This window comes from Scyliorhinus canicula, chromosome 19 (assembly GCF_902713615.1).
Source record: "Scyliorhinus canicula chromosome 19, sScyCan1.1, whole genome shotgun sequence".
Lineage (NCBI taxonomy): Eukaryota > Metazoa > Chordata > Chondrichthyes > Carcharhiniformes > Scyliorhinidae > Scyliorhinus > Scyliorhinus canicula.
Window position 1 is genome coordinate 19047084 of NC_052164.1, and position 19542 is coordinate 19066625.

Below are 19542 nucleotides of genomic sequence, written 5' to 3' on the forward strand. Positions count from 1 at the left end.
AGTATCTCCTCGAGGTTACCAGTCTGTTTCACACTGTCCTCTCCAACAATATGGCTCCTCTCGTTTGTAAATACTGATTTGTTCAAGGCCTCTCCTATCTCTTCAGACACAAGATGGTGCTCGTGTGCGGCACTCAAGTGCACATTCAGGAATCCAGGGAAACAGAACAGAATCTCAGAGCCGAGATTGAAACCCTGCAAGGTGGAGAGAATGCCTAGGTTAGGTCGTCAAAGGTGAAGACTAGAATCCCCTGTGACAGAGATTCAGGGAGATTGCTTGACTCAGTGTTACCGAAGTGTGGGTAGGTGTTGAGAATCTACGGACTTTATCTTGGTTACACATGCCAATTATTGTGCAGTGTGGTTCATTCGACCATAGTTTGCCTGTAAATTCACAAGTACCACATAGTAACCCTGAATCCGATCTTGTATAGTAAAGTTTATTTTTGTTTTGTTCAAAACCCATGGAATCTTGTGGCTTTATTCATTTATTGAGAAAGTAGCTTGAATCTCAAACTTTATCCACTTTGAAAAAGTTATTGGTCCTTAACCAGATCTTACCAAAGCCTGGGGGGTGGGGGTCTTGGTCTAGGATTATAACAGTGCACACTGTGGATATTAATGTGATGATACATGCATCTTTGAAAAGGCAATGAATGACTAAAAGTGAAAATAAAATCTGGACTTTGCAACAAAAAGAAAACAGGGTCATTAGTACAAAGAAAAAGTGTATTCAATCTAACTTGCTGCTAAGCAACAACATTGGGAAATCATCCAACATTCTGCTATCATCTAAACATCATGAGATTATAGTTACACGACCGCATCACAGACTTCAAAATTAGTTTAAAGCTACCTGCAACTGCAGACAAGTTCACTTCTGCTGCTTTTAATCTCTGATCTGACTGCAGTTAAACTGCCACTACAAAAGATATATTATTTGGGCCAGAGTGATGTCCTGATTCCGTTTCAATTATCAAAAAGGGTTGCAGATAGCTTTCTGCAAAATGGCCTGGGTTTTGATCTGGTATTTTTTGCCTGTTCCAGGACGTCATATCACTTTGTCTTTTGGAGGAGGCGACATTGGTCTAAAGCCTGTGGGTGGAATTTCCCCCCAAAAATGGCAAAGTGTCAGGTTCAGACTGAAAACTGGCATGTTTCTTCCCAGTACTCTCTCTAGGTTCTAGGCTGTGCCTCCCCAGAACTCCCTGTCCTCTCTATGCCCCTGTTGAAGACTCCGCAGTGTGAAGCAGACACACCCATCACATTTCAACCTCTAAGGAAATAGCTGTTTTCTTTCAAATGCATCATTAAAACACTCTTTACATGTAGCATATTCATATTATGGGTATTATAATTTAGATGGAGTCATTAACAATCCATTTGAAAAAGCGCCTTTCAACCAAAATGGTTTGAGAACCACTGCATAAAATCGTGCAATTCTTTGAGAACATTCCAATTCTAACGGCTGGTCGTAAGGAGAGAGGAACCAATGCACACGTGCACTCGGCCTGCACGGTGGTGGATGCACCCATCCAGTGACAGAGATCAAAGATGCACTTAAAAACATTGCTCACTTTAAACATTCCGACACCAACATTGCATCTACATACGTGCAGGAAGTGCTCTGCGCCCCCAACCGTACTCAGACACAAGCAAACGCAATCCTTTAGGAAAATAAATCATTCTGACCTGTCCACCTCCCTCTGGAAACAGCAAAGTGTCCTCAAGGATCACATTAAAGCCTTTCAAAGTTTCCTTTTTCCCATTAACAGCGATTTTCAACTCTGCTGGAGTGCACGACACCACCAAGGTCTCAAACTGAAATGAAAAGCAGGGGAAGTTAAAACACAAGCAGCAGGAACAGAGCAACAGCTCGAGTCTTTCTCAACAGACCTTCGGCGAAGAAATAAAAAGCATTTTGGCAAGTCTGGAAGAAAGACTTTTGTGTTCTACAGGTTCTTCCCAGGGATTCGTGCTCAGACGAACAACAGTTGCTGGTGAAAGATGCTCTTTACTCTGCCCAAAGCCTGGTTTTCCAGTGCATACAGCTGTCAACATCTGAGCGTTGGAGACTGGCACATTCCGAGAACCAGAACTGGGTACTGAGGGACACACTAAACTGGCGTCAAGCCGTCAGAAAAACTCAAAAGACCAGAGTCTGAGGCCTTCCCCTGATAGCACAGCAGTAGGTTCTATCCCGTATATTTGACGAGATGTATATTGAAATTGCACTTTACATAACAGTTCAAATTACATAATGTGCTTTACCACCTTGCATATATTTGAAAAGAAAAGAGCAAAGGAGGAGGCGGGGATAGGGGGCCAAAGGGAACCACCAATTGCTCCAATCATGGAGAGGATTTTAGTGTGGTCACTGATGTGTAAATCTATACAAGAGACCTTTTGTGAGAGGAGGCTATGGCAGGTGAGGATCTAAAAAACGATTATCACTAAGGAGGTAGTGTTGGGCAAGTCAATGGGGATAAAGGCAGACAAGTCTCCAGGCCCTGATGGAATGCATCCCAGAGTACTAAAAGAGATGGCGGGGGAAATAGCAAATGCACTTTGTGGTAATTTACCAAAATTCGCTGGACTCCAGGGCAGTTCCGTCAGATTGGAAAACAGAAAATGCGATGCCATTGTTTAAAAAAGGAGATAGACAAAAGGCAGGTAACTATAGGCTGGTTAGCTTAACTTCTGTAGTGGGAAAAATTGTCCAATTGGGTAGGCGCAGCATGGGTTCATGAAAGGCTAGTCATGTTTAACTAATTTATTGGAATTCTTTGACAACATTACGAGCATGGTGGACAACAGACTTTTGGTTAAGAAATAAAAGACATTTTGGTAAGTTTGGAAAAAAGACTGTTATACAGGTGGATGTGGTTCATCTGGATTTCCAGAAGGCATTTGACAAAGTGCCTCACAAAAGGCTGTTGCATAAGCTAAAGGTACATGACGTTATGGGTAATGTATTAGCATGGATAAAGGTGTAGCCACCTGGGTTGGCCACTTCCCGACTTAAAATGGAGATTCGGTAAGAACGCAGGGAAAAATGGACAGGTACAGGGAAGCAAGCAGAATGCAAAGCTTCCTGTATATTAAGACTCGCAGAAAGCAGACAGCACTGAAACTGATGACCATCTGCATATTGATGAGCGATCCCCGGGAACAATAGCAACAGTTAAGATAATCAAGGCAAAGCCAAAATCCTCAGTGCCAGCAGGAGCCAAAACAAAAGAAGCCAACGGACACTTAGGAACCACCCAGCGATCAGGGAACAGCTCCAGTATTGGGGAAATCAAACCAATCGATTGGAACATGGTCCAATCAATTGGAACCAGGTACGGGGTCTGCCCAAAAGGGCACAAAGCCCCCGGGGACTATAAAGTAGAGTCCCCAAGTTCAATTTGGCCTCTTGGCAAGTCTTCTTAGCAGCTCTCAAAGAACTCGACCGTGACTCTCAACTCGGAGAGACTTGCCTAGCAGCTACACCAACAAGTAAGTGTCCAGTCAACGCACGCTACGTGTTAGGCGCTCCTAACCCTTAGTCCATACCAGCTGGAAGCCTGCAGTCTCAGGATCGAATGAGAGGCCATTGTTCCCTGACCCAGTGGGTTCCTTTTCCAAAGCTAAGTATTGGCCTTTAGTGGTAGAAATAGTCTAGTTCTGCAGTATTTTATGCATGAGTAGCGATTGACTGTGTATATAATAAATGTGTTTTGATTTGAACCTTACTAACTGGTGTATTGAGTTATTGATCAGCACTTGAACTTGAACCTTGTGGTGGTATCATAAAGATACCTGGCAACTCCAGAGCAAGGTGATTAAACAGAGAAATTAAGTGTAAAGCACACTTAGCAAAACGAGCAACAGAGGATTGGTTAACTGACAGAAAGCAAAGAGTGGGGATAAATGGGTATTTTACTGGTTGGTGATCAATGGCTAGGGATGTGGCTCAGGGATCAGTTTTGGGACTGGAATTGTTTAAAATTTACATAGATAATTTGGATTTGGGGACCAAGTGTATTGTGTCAAGGGGCAGCACTGCAGCCTCACAGCGCCAAGGTCCCAGGTTCGATCCCAGTTCTGGGTCACTGTCAGTGTGGAGTTTGCACATTCTCCCCATGTTTGCGTGGCTTTCGTCCCCACAACCCAAAGATATGCAGGGTAGGTGGATTTGCCACGCTAAGTTGCCCCTTAATTGGAAAAAATTAATTGGGTACTCTAAATTTATTTTTTAAAAGTGTTGTATCAAAGTTCACAGGTGACACAAAGACGAGTGGTAGAGTAAAGTGCACAGAGGACACAAAGTCAGCTGTGTGCTATAGATAGTTTAAGTGAGTGGGCAACGGTCTGGCAAATGGAGAACACTGCCGGTAAATGTGAGATCATCCATTTTGATAGGAATAACAGCAAAAGGGACTTACTTAAATGGTAAAAAATTGCAGGATGCTGCGGTGCAGAGGGACCTAGGCGTTCTTGTGCATGAATTGCAAAATGTTGCTTTGCAGGTGCAGCAGGTAATTTAAAAGACAAATGGAATGCTGTCCTTCATTGCTGGAGGAAAGGAGTTTAAAAACAGGGAGGTTATGTTGCTGCTGTATAGGGTGCTGGTGAGGGCACACCAGACATACCGTGTACAGTTTTGGTCTCCTTACTTGAGAAAAGATGTACTGCCACTGGAGGATGTGCAGAGGAGATTCAATAATAATAATAATAATAATAGCTTATTGTCACAAGTAGGCTTCAATGAAGTTACTGTGAAAAGCCCCTAGCCGCCACATTCCAGTGCCTGTTCAGGGAGGCCGGTACGGGAATTGAACCCGCGCTGCTGGCCTTGTTCTGCGTACAAGCCAGCTGTTTGGCCTAGTGCCGGGGGGGGGGGGGGGGGGGGGGGGGGGGTGAGGACCTTATAGAAACATATACAATTATGAAGGGAGTAGATAGGATAGAAGCTGGGAGATTGTTTCCACTAGCAGGTGAAAATTGTTTCCACTAGCCTCAAAATAAGGGGTAGCAGATTTGGAACTGAGTTGAGGAGGACCTTCTTCACCCAAAGGGTTGTAAATCTGTGGAATTCCCTGCCCAATAAAGCAGTTGAGGCTGCCTCGTTGAATGTTTTTAAGCAAAGACAGATGGATTTTTGAACAGTAAAGGAATTAAGGGTTATGGTGAGCAGGTGGGTAAGTGGAGCTGAGTCCACAAAATATCAGCCATGATCTTATTGAATGGCAGAACAGGTGCGAGGGGCCAGATGGCCTATTCCTGATCCTAGTTCTTATGTCCTGATAACATGCGGTAAGATCAGCAATGAGATAGAAAAAGCAAAGGGCCACCGGGGGTAGCGACTTGGTTGGGTGACCTGCACGACATCCTGCGATTAGATAAGATAAAGTATGAGTTAAGGGGCTCTTCAGGAGGGTTTGAGGAAAGGTGGGGGATGTTTGTGACCATGTTTGAGAGGCTGTTCTTCGCGGGAGAGGGCGGGGGGTGAAAAAGAGGAAAAATCTGTACAGACTATATAGTTGATTGTGGGAAGCATATTTCCTGCTGTGTTTGTTCACTGTACCCTGTTTTGATCCATGTTTGTAATAAAATACATTTTTTTTAAAAAGAAAAGGCAAATGAGGTTAAAGCAACAAAAAGCGGGGGCAGCACGGTGGCACAGTGGTTAGCATTGCTGCCTACGGCGCTGAGGATCTGGGTTCGAATCCCGGCCCTGGGTCACTGTCCGTGTGGAGTTTGCACATTCTCCCCGTGTCTGCGTGGGTTTCGCCCCCACAACCCAAAGATGTGCAGGATAGGTAGATTGGCCACACTAAATTGCCCCTTAATTGGAAAAAATAATTGGGTAATCTAAATTTATTTTTAAAAAAGCAACAAAAAGCGTTGAGTTCTGACAAAAAGCCATTCGATCTGGAACATTGGTTTTCTCTTCCCGAAGACGCAGCCTGCCCTGCGGAGTACTTCCAACATTTACTACAAAGAGCATGAATGGGTGAGTGGGTGAAAAAGCCACATGAGCAGCTAACGTGAAGCAGAAGCAAAGAAACACAAAGAAAGGGGAAGGAAATGTTTGATGCGACAGTAACTTAATTAAAACCGCAATAGGAAAGTGAATTACCACCTGGTCCAAGTCCACTGTCCCCCAGTGTATTGGGCTTATCAATGTTCTGTGATCTGTCAACCCCTTTGACAGATCATAGTTGAGTAACTGGCCCTCGCCCATTACACGAGACCCGGGCACTGTGAAGCAACAATGCTAACCACTGTGCTACCGTGCTGCCCTAACTATAAAATTACACCTTTTCATGTTTATATTTTAAATGTAGATTTTCGAAGGTCAAGTAAACCAAAGCACAGAAGTCAGCGAATAAAAGCTTGTGCAGAATTATTATACTGGTAAGAAAATACTGCAGATGGTGGAAATCTAACATAAATACAGGAATTGCTGGAAAGACTCAGCAAGTCAGCTGGCATCTGTGTGGACAGAAACAGAATCAGTGTGTCATTGGTCTGAACCATTTACTCAGTTTGTCTCTCCACAGACGCTGCCAGACCCCAGTACTTACAGCATTTTTCTGTTTTTCTAATACTAAGCCCAATCTGTTCGAACGCCTCCCAGCGCTTCACAGATGTTCCAAACTCTGATGCCCACATTAAACTATCAGCCCACCATCTGGTGGATGAAACCTAGTTACCAGTATTTCCAGGATCTCTACTGGACATCTGCACGGAAGTAATTTCTCTCTTTCAGAAGCAATTAAATGGAATCAATTGACTGGAAGGCTTCTTCCCCCAACCAGCCCCCAAGGCATTAAATAAACCCCGTTCAGCTTTTTGCCCGCAAAAATACTTCACCCAAATAACTTACCTGCTACTGAGATCAAACTAAAATTACTTTCACACCTTGTTCTCACACAGATCTTGTATTCTGTTCAAATGGTACATCATGTTTATGTTTTTCTGCAATAATGCATGTAGGTACAGTGATTAGTTCAATAACCATATGCTGTGAGAATTGCCTTGCAGTATCAGCCATTTCAACACTTGCAGGATCCTTGCCTGAAACATTAACCTATAATTCCTCTCTGAGTTTCATTTGGCTTTATATTCAATTCCTAGTGTAATTCTCCATTTTGTACACATTCTGATTTTTAAAACATATTAAAAAGTGGGTTGGCACATGAAATGAGCCACTGTGGATCCTGACCTAGTCCACTGCTTGGAGGCCATTTATTTATTCAGAACACTAGGATCAGCAATTTTGCTCATTTAAAAACCAAAGTATTGTTCTCTCCTCCCTCTATTTTTGTGTATTTCTTGGAAACTGCTCAAGAGCAACATTCCTCCCAGGAATCAGTGCTCAGCAAGGGATGTTTTTGTACAGTAACAAAACAAAATGCGTTCATGTAAAAATGCAAAAATACATGCTATATATTTCACTTGGACCGGGGAATGAAAACGGCATCTCAGAAAACATTTTTACTCTGATCTGCAATCTGGCACATTCCAAGGTCCAGGATTAATCCCCAAGGGACGGCCTAAAACTTGGGTCAGCTTTCAGAGGGCTGAACGGAGAAATGTCATAGTCTACAATCCTCCTGGGAAAGCCATATTTCAGAACCCCATGGCGAAAGTGGGGGGGGGGGGGGGGGGGGGGGGGGGGGGGGTGGAAGTAAGTGGGGGGGGGGATGGAAGTGGGGGGGGGGATGGAAGTGGGGGGGGGGATGGAAGCGGGGGGGGGGGATGGAAGCGGGGGGGGGGATGGAAGCGGGGGGGGGGATGGAAGCGGGGGGGGGGATGGAAGCGGGGGGGGGGGATGGAAGCGGGGGGGGTGGTGGAACTGGGGGGGGGGGGGATGGAAGTGGGGGGGGGGGATGGAAGTGGGGGGGGGATGGAAGTGGGGGGGGATGGAAATGGGGGGGGGATGGAAGGGGGGGGGGGGATGGAAGTGGGGGGGGGATGGAAGTGGGGGGGGGGGATGGAAGTGGGGGGGGGGGATGGAAGTGGGGGGGGGGGGATGGAAGTGGGGGGGATGGAAGTGGGGGGGGGGATGGAAGTGGGGGGAGGGATGGAAGTGGGGGGGGGGGATGGAAGTGGGGGGGGATGGAAGTGGGGGGGGGGGATGGAAGTGGGGGGGGGGATGGAAGTGGGGGGGGGGATGGAAGTGGGGGGGGGGGATGGAAGTGGGGGGGGGATGGAAGTGGGGGGGGGATGGAAGTGGGGGGGGGAGAGTGGGGGGGGGGATGGAAGTGGGGGGGGAATGGAAGTGGGGGGGGGGGGATGGAAGTGGGGGGGGGGGGATGGAAGTGGGGGGGGGGATGGAAGTGGGGGGGGGGGATGGAAGTGGGGGGGGGGGGATGGAAGTGGGGGGGGATGGAAGGGGGGGGGGGATGGAAGGGGGGGGGGGTGGAAGTGGGGGGGGGATGGAAGTGGGGGGGGGGGATGGAAGTGGGGGGGGGGATGGAAGTGGGGGGGGGGATGGAAGTGGGGGGGGGGGATGGAAGTGGGGGGGATGGAAGTGGGGGGGGGGGAGGAAGTGGGGGGGGGATGGAAGTGGGGGGGGGGATGGAAGGGGGGGGGATGGAAGTGGGGGGGGGGGATGGAAGTGGGGGGGGGATGGAAGTGGGGGGGGGGGATGGAAGTGGGGGGGGGGATGGAAGTGGGGGGGGGAATGGAAGTGGGGGGGGGGGGGGGGGGGGGGGATGGAAGTGGGGGGGGGGATGGAAGTGGGGGGGGGATGGAAGTGGGGGGGGGATGGAAGTGGGGGGGGGATGGAAGTGGGGGGGGGGGATGGAAGTGGGGGGGGGGATGGAAGTGGGGGGGGGGATGGAAGGGGGGGGGGGATGGAAGTGGGGGGGGGGATGGAAGGGGGGGGGATGGAAGTGGGGGGGGATGGAAGTGGGGGGGGGATGGAAGTGGGGGGGGGATGGAAGTGGGGGGGGGATGGAAGTGGGGGGGGGATGGAAGTGGGGGGGGGGATGGAAGTGGGGGGGGGATGGAAGTGGGGGGGGGGATGGAAGTGGGGGGGGGGGGATGGAAGGGGGGGGGGATGGAAGTGGGGGGGGGATGGAAGTGGGGGGGAGGAAGTGGGGGGGGGGGATGGAAGTGGGGGGGGGGGATGGAAGTGGGGGGGGGGATGGAAGTGGGGGGGGGATGGAAGTGGGGGGGGGGGTGGAAGTGGGGGGGGGGGGGGGGGGGGGAAGTGGGGGGGGGGGGATGGAAGGGGGGGGGGGATGGAAGTGGGGGGGGGATGGAAGTGGGGGGGGGGATGGAAGTGGGGGGGGGGATGGAAGTGGGGGGGGGATGGAAGTGGGGGGGGGATGGAAGGGGGGGGGGATGGAAGTGGGGGGGGATGGAAGTGGGGGGGGGGGATGGAAGTGGGGGGGGATGGAAGTGGGGGGGGGATGGAAGGGGGGGGGGGGAAGTGGGGGGGGGGGGGGGATGGAAGTGGGGGGGGGGGATGGAAGTGGGGGGGGGATGGGAAGTGGGGGGGGGGATGGAAGTGGGGGGGGGGGATGGAAGTGGGGGGGGGGGAAGTGGGGGGGGGATGGAAGTGGGGGGGGGATGGAAGGGGGGGGGATGGAAGTGGGGGGGGGATGGAAGTGGGGGGGGATGGAAGTGGGGGGGGGATGGAAGTGGGGGGGGGATGGAAGTGGGGGGGGATGGAAGTGGGGGGGGGGATGGAAGTGGGGGGGGGGATGGAAGTGGGGGGGGGGAGGAAGGGGGGGGGGGGGATGGAAGTGGGGGGGGGGGATGGAAGTGGGGGGGGGGGATGGAAGTGGGGGGGGGGGGGGGGAGGAAGTGGGGGGGGGGGATGGAAGTGGGGGGGGATGGAAGGGGGGGGGGATGGAAGTGGGGGGGGGATGGAAGTGGGGGGGGGGATGGAAGTGGGGGGGGGGATGGAAGTGGGGGGGGGGGATGGAAGGGGGGGGGGGATGGAAGTGGGGGGGGGATGGAAGGGGGGGGGGGGGATGGAAGTGGGGGGGGGGGGATGGAAGTGATTGGGGGGGGGGGGGATGGAAGTGGGGGGGGGGGATGGAAGTGGGGGGGGGATGGAAGTGGGGGGGGGATGGGGGGGGGATGGAAGTGGGGGGGGATGGAAGTGGGGGGGGGGGATGGAAGTGGGGGGGGGATGGAAGTGGGGGGGGGATGGAAGTGGGGGGGGGATGGAAGTGGGGGGGGGATGGAAGTGGGGGGGGATGGAAGTGGGGGGGGATGGAAGTGGGGGGGGATGGAAGTGGGGGGGGGGAGTGGGGGTGGGGACGTGAAAGTTGGGGGGTGTCTGTGGTATTTATCTCCCCTCCGCGGCCCGCTTTGTGCTGTTCCTACCTCCTTCATGTAGCTGTGTTTCTGACACTGGAAAGCCATGGCGTCAGCTTCTAATTACACAGAAAATAAATATAATCTTCTCTTTGGCCCTGCAGCAGCTCCCGGAGCATGCGCTCTGGTGAGTACGGAGCGGCCACTGGGACAAAAGCTGAAGCGCGTTTTAGTTGCTGGTCGCAACATCATTCTGTAATCATTGCTGTGCTAAACTGAAAGGTGTTTTATTTTAAAAGCCTATTTCCTAAATATAACGTTGTCTCCACAAATGTCCTGCTAGAAATTCTTTATTCCTGCAACATGGTAGCCAGGAACGGGTTTGGCTATCTGTTCTTCCTCGGTGCAGTGTTTTTCATCTCTAATTTCACAGTAAAAGGAGATGTGAAGAGGGTAACCAAAATATCTGAAGACCATAATTTGCAAAAGGATATTTGAGACTGAGGGAGTTATGAGAGATGGGGGCAAGGCTTCAAATCAAACTTCTCGCCTTAATCTGTATCAAGGAAAATTGTATTTCTTTTTTTAGATCTTTATTGTCACAAGTAGGCTTACATTAACATTGCAATGAAGTTACTGTGAAAAGCCCCTAGTCGCCACACTCTGGCTTTCAAATCCCAGTGACATTTGCTCATGGGACTCCTTGTACTTCCCATTTTCAGTGTTCCCCCGAACTACAATTCCCAGACTGCATGTACCACATAACACATAAATCCTTTGACTCAGAACGGTCTTAGAACATAGAACAGTACAGCACAGAACAGGCCCTTCGGCCCTCGATGTTGTGCCAAGCAATGATCACCCTACTTAAACCCACGTAACCCGTATACCCGTAACCCAACAATCCCCCCATTAACCTTACACTACGGGCAATTTAGCATGGCCAATCCACCTAACCCGCACATCTTTGGACTGTGGGAGGAAACCGGAGCACCCGGAGGAAACCCACGCACACACGGGGAGGACGTGCAGACTCCACACAGACAGTGAGCCAGCCGGGAAACGTATAAAATAGAAATGGCTTCCCTTGCCTTGCCCAGCAAGTTCATTCCCCTTTTAGGCCCCTTATTCAACGTGAGTTGCATTGAATAGCCATGTGTTTCTCGGCACTGCGAGTGTTGGCAAACGCACAGCTAAACGCTCGCTAAGGGACTTTGTTCCCTTTTGGGAGAATCACGCCCCATTGTCTTAAAAACCTCAAAGATAACACTTAATACATGCAAAGGGGTGACAGCACGGTGGCCTAGTGGTTAGCACAGCTGCTTCACGGCGCTGAGGTCCCAGGTTCAATCCCGGCTCTAGGTCACTGTCCGTGTGGAGTTTGCACATTCTCCCCGTGTCTGTGTGGGTTTCGCCCCCACAACACAAAAAAATGTGCAGAGTAGGTGGATTGGCCATGCTAAATTGCCCCTTAATTGGCAAAAATAATTGAGTAATCTAAATTTATTTTAAAAAACATACAAAGGGGAAGTAGTGCCGTTGAGGGGCTGTGTCGATGTAGGTAAACAGATAGACCACAGACTTGTCGTTGAAGGTAACTATCCAGCCCTAATGGCGAGAGCCAGGCTGGAGAGGATCAAGCTAAACTGGGCCGAGGTGAATCTCATATCAGAGTCCAAAGCAGGTCTACCGAAGACTTTAAAGATAAATGCGGGATTCTCACATTCGGCTGCAGACTGTCCACGCCGACGTGAAAGGGCCGCTGGTAGTACTGATTCTGGCCCCTTTAGGGGCCAGCATGGTGCTGGAGCGGTTCATGCCACCCCAGCCTCCCATCCCGGCGCGAACTGTGCGCCGCGGGATCCGCGCATGCGCAGTGGCCTCCCTCAACGCGCCGACCCCAACGCAACATGGCGCGAGAGTTCAGGGGCCGGCGCAGAAGAAAATAGGCCCGGGGAGCGAGAGGCCAGCCCACCGATTGGTGGGCCCCGATCGCAGGCCAGGCCCTATCAGAGGCCCCCCCCCCACCACCACCACAGGCCGCCCCACGGCCCTGCGCGCAGCGTTCCCGCCGGCTGCAACCAGGTGTGGACGGCGGCAGTGGGACTCTGCCTTTTTAGAGTGGCCGCTCGGCCCATCCCGGGCCAAGAATCGGCAACCTGGCCGCGTACAGCGGTCCGTGACCGGCTGCAGAGAATCGCGTGCCGGCAACGGGGCGGTGTGGCCCGGTTGCGGGAATTCTCCGGCCCAGCCCCGGGCTGGGAGAATCCCACCCACAATCTTTAATGGAGAGTTGGGAAGGCCATAAGACCATAACATATAGGAGCAGAATTAGGCCATTTGACCTATCAGATCTGCTCCGCCATTCAATCATGGCTGATATGTTCCTCATCCCCATTCTCCTGCCTTCCCTTCATAACCCGTGATTTCCATAATTAATCAAAAAATCCCCTTATTAATCAAGAAAACCAGATTTATGCTTGAGGTGCTGTTACCTAGAGGGCTACAGACCAAAAGCTGGATGGTGAAATCAGACAGAATAGTTATTTCTTAGAACTTCAGGAGCAGGAGGAGGCAATTTAGCCTCTTGAGCCTGCTGCACAGTTCAATACGATCATGGCTGAACTCATCATGACCCCAACTCCACTGTCCTGCCCGTTCTCTGTAACCCTTCAAATATTACCAGTTAACAATGTCTAATTCCTCCTTAAATTTACGCATTGTCCCAGCATCCACCGCACTCAGTAGCGAATTCCACAGATTCACAACGCTTTGAGAGTAGTTTCTCCTCATCTCTGTTTTAAATTAGCTATCCCTAATCCTGAGACTATGACCTCCTGTTTTAGAATGCCCCGCAAGAGGAAGCATCCACTCCACGTCTACTTTATTACCTTATATACTTCAATTTGATATTCCCTCATTCTTCTAACTCTAAAGAGAATAGGCCTAAACTGTTTCATCTCTCTTCATACAACAAACCCCTCAACTCTGGAATCAATCTAGTGAACCTCCTCTGAACTGCCTCCAATCCACTCCATCTTTCCTCAAAAAAGGGGACCAAAACTGTGCACAATACTCCAGGTGCGGTCTCACCAATGCCTTGTATAGTTGCAATGACACTTCCTTACCTTTATACTCTATTCCTTTAGCTATAAAAGCCAATACTCCATTTGCTTTCTTTATTACCTGCTATGCCTGCATGCTAGTTTTCTGCGACTCATGCACAAGGACACCCAGATCCCTCTGCATCAGAGCACCCCAAAGTCTCTCCCCATTTAGATAATAAGTTGCCTTCCCATTTATTGAACCAAAATGCATGACCTCACACTCATCCACGTTAAACTCCAACTGCCACATTTTGGCCCACTCTCCTAACCCATCCAATTGTAAGGTTCTTATTTCCTCCTCGCAACTTACTGTCCTACCTATTTTTGTGTGGTCTGCAAATCCTCTATCCCTGTATCCAAGTCGTTCATATAGATTGTAAATAGTTTGGGCTGAAGGACTGAACCCTCTGACACCGCACTAGTTACATCTTGCCACCCAGAAATAGACCGATTTATCCTGATTCTCTGTCTTCTGTCCGTCAGCCAGTCTTTTATGTAATGGTGACGGGAAACCAATAGCGTTTGCATCAAGATCCTTGAGCAAAGCAGAAATGAAGTATGGACAGATAGAGGGAAACTCTAGGAATCATTTTCAGAATTGTTTTGTTACCAATGCCTATTAGCTCAGTGGGCTAGACAGCTGGTTTGGAATGCAGAACAAGCCTAGCAGCGCGGGTTCAATTCCCGTACCGGCTTACCTGAACAGGCGCCGGAATGTGGCAACTAGGGGCATTTCACAGTAACTTCATACTTGTGACAATAAAAGATTATTATTATGGACAGAAATTTACATTACAGATCATCGACCACTGACAATAATACTTGGGTTGCACACCAGTATTCCATCCCTAACAGCGAGCCCCATGCAGAGATGGATGTTGGCCGTTGTCAGCACACACATGCACGATAGAATATCATCAGCCAAATCTCCATGGGAACCTTGATGGACTCTCTAGATTACCTAATGAGTCGTCAATGAATAGTTTGAGTGGTAATAGTTTATTTTTCTATTTCCAAGAAATTGATAACAATCCTGCAAACTGCAGGACAAGAAGTATACCAGAAATAATCCACTAGAGAAACCCGTAATTGAAGCCGTAAGTGACCCACTGACTCAAACTATTCGTACAGACTGGTTGACATCCTCTGCGAATGAGGGTTATCATTCCATCAGCATTAAGAGAATGTACCCTGAACCAACTTCATGAAGGTCATTGTGGGATAGTATTGATGAAGGAGATAGCTAGAAGCTATTTTTGGTGGCCAGGGCTTGATAGCAAAAACGAGGAGAAGACGGGCATGGGTTCAGCATGTCCTAAGGTTCAAAACCTGCTGCCACTAGCGCCATTCCACCCATGGGAATGGTCAGAAGGGTCATGGTAAAGTGTTCATATAGATTATGCCGGACCATTCGAAGGACGAATGCTTTTCATTATGGCACTCGAAAAGGCCTGAGTCGTCATTATGAAGACCACATCCTCGCCGGGAACAACAGAAAGACTGGGTGAGAGTTTTGCAAGATTTGCCTTTCCTGAACACATTGTTAGGGACAATGGGCCCAATTAATTTTGCAAGAATTCACGAATTATCTAAAGGCAAACGGAATGCAACACATCCGTTCAGCTCCTTATCATCCTGCCACAATGGGCTGGCTGAAAGTTTGTTCAGACAATGAAGCATTTATTGAAGGTAACTCATGAACAAGGATCATTGTCTAAATGACTAAGCCAATGACTGATGACATACAGGAATACAACACATTCGACAATCCAAAGTTCCCTGGCATTACTCATAATTAAGGGCAATTTAGCGTGGCCAACCCACCTATCCTACACATCTTTGGGTTGTGGGAGCTGTGGGGGAAATTGTGCAAACTCCACACGGACAGTGACCTGGGACCTCGGTGCCGTGAGGCAGCAGTGCTAACCTCTACGCCATCGTGCAGCCCCGGCATTACTCATGATAAGCATCAGTCACACACCGTTTGATTTGCTGAAGCCGCCTAAGACAAGAGAAATTGTTGAGAAGAAACAGCAAAGTCAGGTTTTGCAACGTGAGAACAGGGCTGAATGCCATGCTTTTCAGAAAGGCCAGAAAGTATTGATAAGGAACTATACCACCAGTGAGAAGTGGCTATCTGCCATCGTCTTAGCACAGACAGGGCCAGTATCCTACATCATTTAAACTCGGGACTATGTAGTGCGAACAAGACACGCTGACCAACTTTTAGCAACTGGAACTAGTTTGCCAGAGACAGGGTCAACCGAGAGTCTGCAACAAACTGTGTCAAGTGAAAACCTAGACATTCCTGAGAGCCTGACAATATGAGGAACAACTGGGGAAGACAGTATCCCAGTTGAGGACACTTCAACACCGAGGCAACCCGCGAACACGCCGTTGACTCCAGTTGAGACAACTATGGATGGCGTCCAAGCTAAACCAAAAACACCAGAGGTTTCAGTCTTCACGATAAAACAGAAGCCTGAGGTTCATCAACAAATTAATGACATCATTGGCCATTTGCACGGGCAAACGGGCAATCTATCCTAACAGCCTGTAGGGGAAACTTCTTTCCAATAAAGCTCTTGTTTGTTTGTACCTTTATGATCTGTCAGCCTATCCTTTAAAAAATACTACACCTTGATTCCCTGGGAGACAAAACACCTGTCTATTTCATTCTTAAATATTGTCGATGATAGAACATCTGCAGCTCTCTGGGGTTGGAATGCCAAAGACCCATTTGACTGAAGTAATTTCTCCTTATTCTGAGTCCTAAACGTCCAGTCCCTTATTCTGCGACCTTGCCCCTGTGTTTTACATTCCCTGACCAGCGGCAACAACCCCTCCGCATCTAACCTAGCAAGCCCCTTCAGAATCTTATATGTTTCGATTCAATTGCCAGACAAATGACAGTAAAATCAGCATCAGGGGCTTGCTTCCTGGTAATTGTGGAATGGGGGTGAGGTGGGGGGGTGAGGGGATTGGGTGCAGGGAGGGCTGGCCCTGATTGTGACATTGGGAGAGAGGCCATCAGGGCTAGTTGTGGAAAGAGGGAGTGGTTGGCCACTGCAGCAGGGAGAGAGACTGTAATCAGCTTAGGGATAAAGGGTTTTTCTCGCCCACAAGGAGTGCTGCTAAAAAGGGACTTAACTTGTAGTGCCAGAAATCAATCCCTTTCACTGCTGCCTACCTCCACACGGCAACTAGAAAATTTAATCTAAGTTTTTAATTCCAGTGTGGGAGTTCAATTTAAATGTTTGGATGAAGTTTCCCACCCTTCAACAGCCAGATATTCAGACTCCTCAAAACCCAGCACCCTCAAAATGGCAATGTACAGGTTGGAAAACTGTTCGCAGTTTTTCTTTAATTTTTCAACTTCTATGATATTTTGATGCTGATAAACAGCATCTCATAGGATACAGAAAGCGTAGCATTACTGTAACCTAGCAAAGAAGTTCATTAACATATAGTGTCCCACTAGTGTCATCGTCACCTATTTCTGCAAGCATTTTTGAGTGGGGGGATTAATATCGAGGCTAATATTTCCAACAGTAATGACAGTGCAAACAAGAATGTTGATAACCTATCTGCCTGCAGACAGTGCCTACAGAGGCTTAGCAACGATCAACTGTTAGTTTTCTTGGCAGAGCTTGGTCCCGGGGAAGGGAAATCATTATTCCTCAGGGAAATGACACAAGGCACAGATAATGTATGAATTATTCCAGCTGCAATCTCAATTACATTCCACCTTAAATGGTGTAAATTAATTGTTAAATCCATGCCAGCAGAATTTTGAAAGCTACTTGTTGTCAAAGGTGATGACACAAGCATGAACGTTCGTGTTTATTCTTTTCACAACTGTGTCAACAGCACTAACGAGCAGCATGGCTGGAAGCAGAGTTTCAAATCTGAGTCATGGCAATTCCCCACATGGGCTATGTGTGCAATTAGTGTTTTGAAAGTACTGCCATAAACACAAGTAATTGCAATTGCCACGTGTGAATAGCTTTTTTTCCGCCCTCTGTTAGGTTTATGCATATGGAGGTGTCAAAAGTTTCCAGTTTACAATTACATGCTCAGCACATTTGCTGAAAACATTGCAATCCTAGCCGTACAATACACAACCATGATTAACTCACGCCCTGACTCACCAAAGCCTGTCCACCAAGGCACAAGTTAGGAGTGTGGTACCGTCTGCACTTGTCTGAATGAGTGTAGCTGCAACAGCATTGTGGGCAGCACGGTAGCATGGTGGTTAGCACAATTGCTTCACAGCTCCAATGTCCCACGTTCGATTCCCGGCTTGGTTCACTGTCTGTGCGGATCTGCACATTCTCCCCGTGTGTGCATGGGTTTCCTCCGGGTGCTCCGGTTTCTCCAGTTTCCTCCCACAGTCCAAAGATGTGTAGGTTAGGTGCATTGGCTATGCTAAATTCCCCTTAGTGTTTTAAATTGCCTTTAGTGTTGGGTGGGGTTACTGGGTTATGGGAATAGGGTGGCGATGTGGGCTTGGGTAGGGTTCTCTTTCAAAAGAGCCTGTGCAGACTCAATGGGCCGAATGGCCTCCTTCTCCACTGTAAATTCTATGATAAACATTCAGAAACCTTGACATCATCCATGACAAAGCAGCTCGTTTGATCACCACCTTGTTCACCTTAAACATTGACTCAACCACCGATGCAAAGTGACAGCCGTGTGCACTGCCTACAAGGTGCACTGCAGCAACTTGCCAATGCTCCTTTGACAGCACCTTCCAAATCTACAACCTCTACCACATAGAAGGATAAGGGCAGCAGACTCCACCAGCTGCAGGTTCCCTCCAAGCCACAAAACACCCTGACTTGAAACTCTATCCTGCCGTTCCCCCCACCCCCCACCTTACCACCACCCCGCCGGCTTTCCCCAGTGTGCAGGAGCAGCATCGAATTTCCTGCTGAGAAATGGTGCCAGCAAGCGGAATTATCGGGGAATATAGTGGAGCCTCAAAAAGAAAAGATTCAAGTTGCAAAACAGAAAATGTAGCTGATGGTACTTCGGCCCTTATTCCCGAATGATGTCTTGTCCACAAACACTTGTCGAGTCGTTAAGTCATCCAGAAGATTGAGTCTGAGACAGATTTTAAGCATATTCATGTAGACCAGAGGTGGGCAAACTTTTACGTGCAAGGGCCACATTCAGAAATTCACAATTTTAAAGTGCCGCATAGTATATTAATTAATAGTCCCGGTTGTAACCAATTAGCATGCGGCATATACCTCAGCGCTTCCCCCGGCGGCATCCTGCCTTTAGCCCTCTTTTTCTCTACTTTTCAAAAATGACGCTTCACCCGGTTATGATTCTGGGCGCCTCATTTAGAACATAGAACATAGAACAGTACAGCACAGAACAGGCCCTTCGACCCTCGATGTTGTGCCGAGCAATGATCACCCTACTCAAGTCAACGTATCCACCCTATACCAGTAACCCAACAGCCCCCCCCCCCCAATTAACCTTATTTTTAAAAAACATTTAAAAAAAAAAAAAAAATTTTAATTTTTTTTTATGACTTGATCTTGGTGGGCCACATAAAGACCTGCGGCCCGCGGGCCGTAGTTTGCCCACCCCTGATGTAGACCATAGTCTCGAGGAGCTGGTTCCAACAATCTTAAACTTTCTTAGAATGGATTCAAGTACCGTGGTCCTTTTCACAGAAACAAAAGAAAAATTAGGCTGCATTTACATCGCAGCTGTCACATTGGTGCAAAGTGGCTTTGATTCGCACTGAAGTGCTGTTATGGTGTAAATGAAGCTTGATGCAAATCCACAATTAATTGAGATGGAATTTCTCCAGATTCAGGAAATATCTTTCATCATGTGGAATTTTCTGATGCTTAGTGTTATAACCCCATGAGACCCACGGGGATGACCCGATTAATCTCCTCGTGAAGTACGAGCTCTCCCGCTGAGGGGTGGCTCTCTTCAGTGGGCTAGTTAATTCAGTATCATAAAAACCGGTCCAAGTAGGAGCTGAGCTGCAGGGTAGTCCTGAATGTTCCCCCACCATTGGGAACATTCTTTCAGAATCTCCCCGGTTTAATCCTGTTAAGAGTTTTATAAGTTTCTATAAGATTCCCTCCTCACCCTTCTAAACGCCAATGAATTTGGCGTTTATTTGGGGCAGCAGGGTA

General features: G+C 48.9%; 1 protein-coding gene across 3 annotated transcripts in view; it reads right to left on the reverse strand.

Moving 5' to 3' along the window:
- aarsd1 (alanyl-tRNA synthetase domain containing 1) overlaps positions 1-10477 on the reverse strand; it is a 37123-nt gene extending 26646 nt beyond the window's left edge. Inside the window, exons 1-3 of one of the 3 annotated variants that reach the window (XM_038778923.1) lie at positions 10338-10454; positions 6877-6968; positions 1692-1820 (exon numbers count right to left, since the gene is read on the reverse strand). Coding sequence is in view for 1 of the 3 variants with exons in the window: in XM_038778921.1 (XP_038634849.1) it covers positions 1692-1820; positions 10338-10376 (168 nt within the window). In the remaining 2 variants the exon portion in view is untranslated. Of the gene's footprint in view, positions 1-1691; positions 1821-6876; positions 6969-10337 lie in introns of all 3 variants that reach the window. The other 2 variants (XM_038778922.1, XM_038778921.1) reach the window with 2 other exon arrangements.
- Between the last annotated feature and the right edge of the window lie 9065 nt (positions 10478-19542).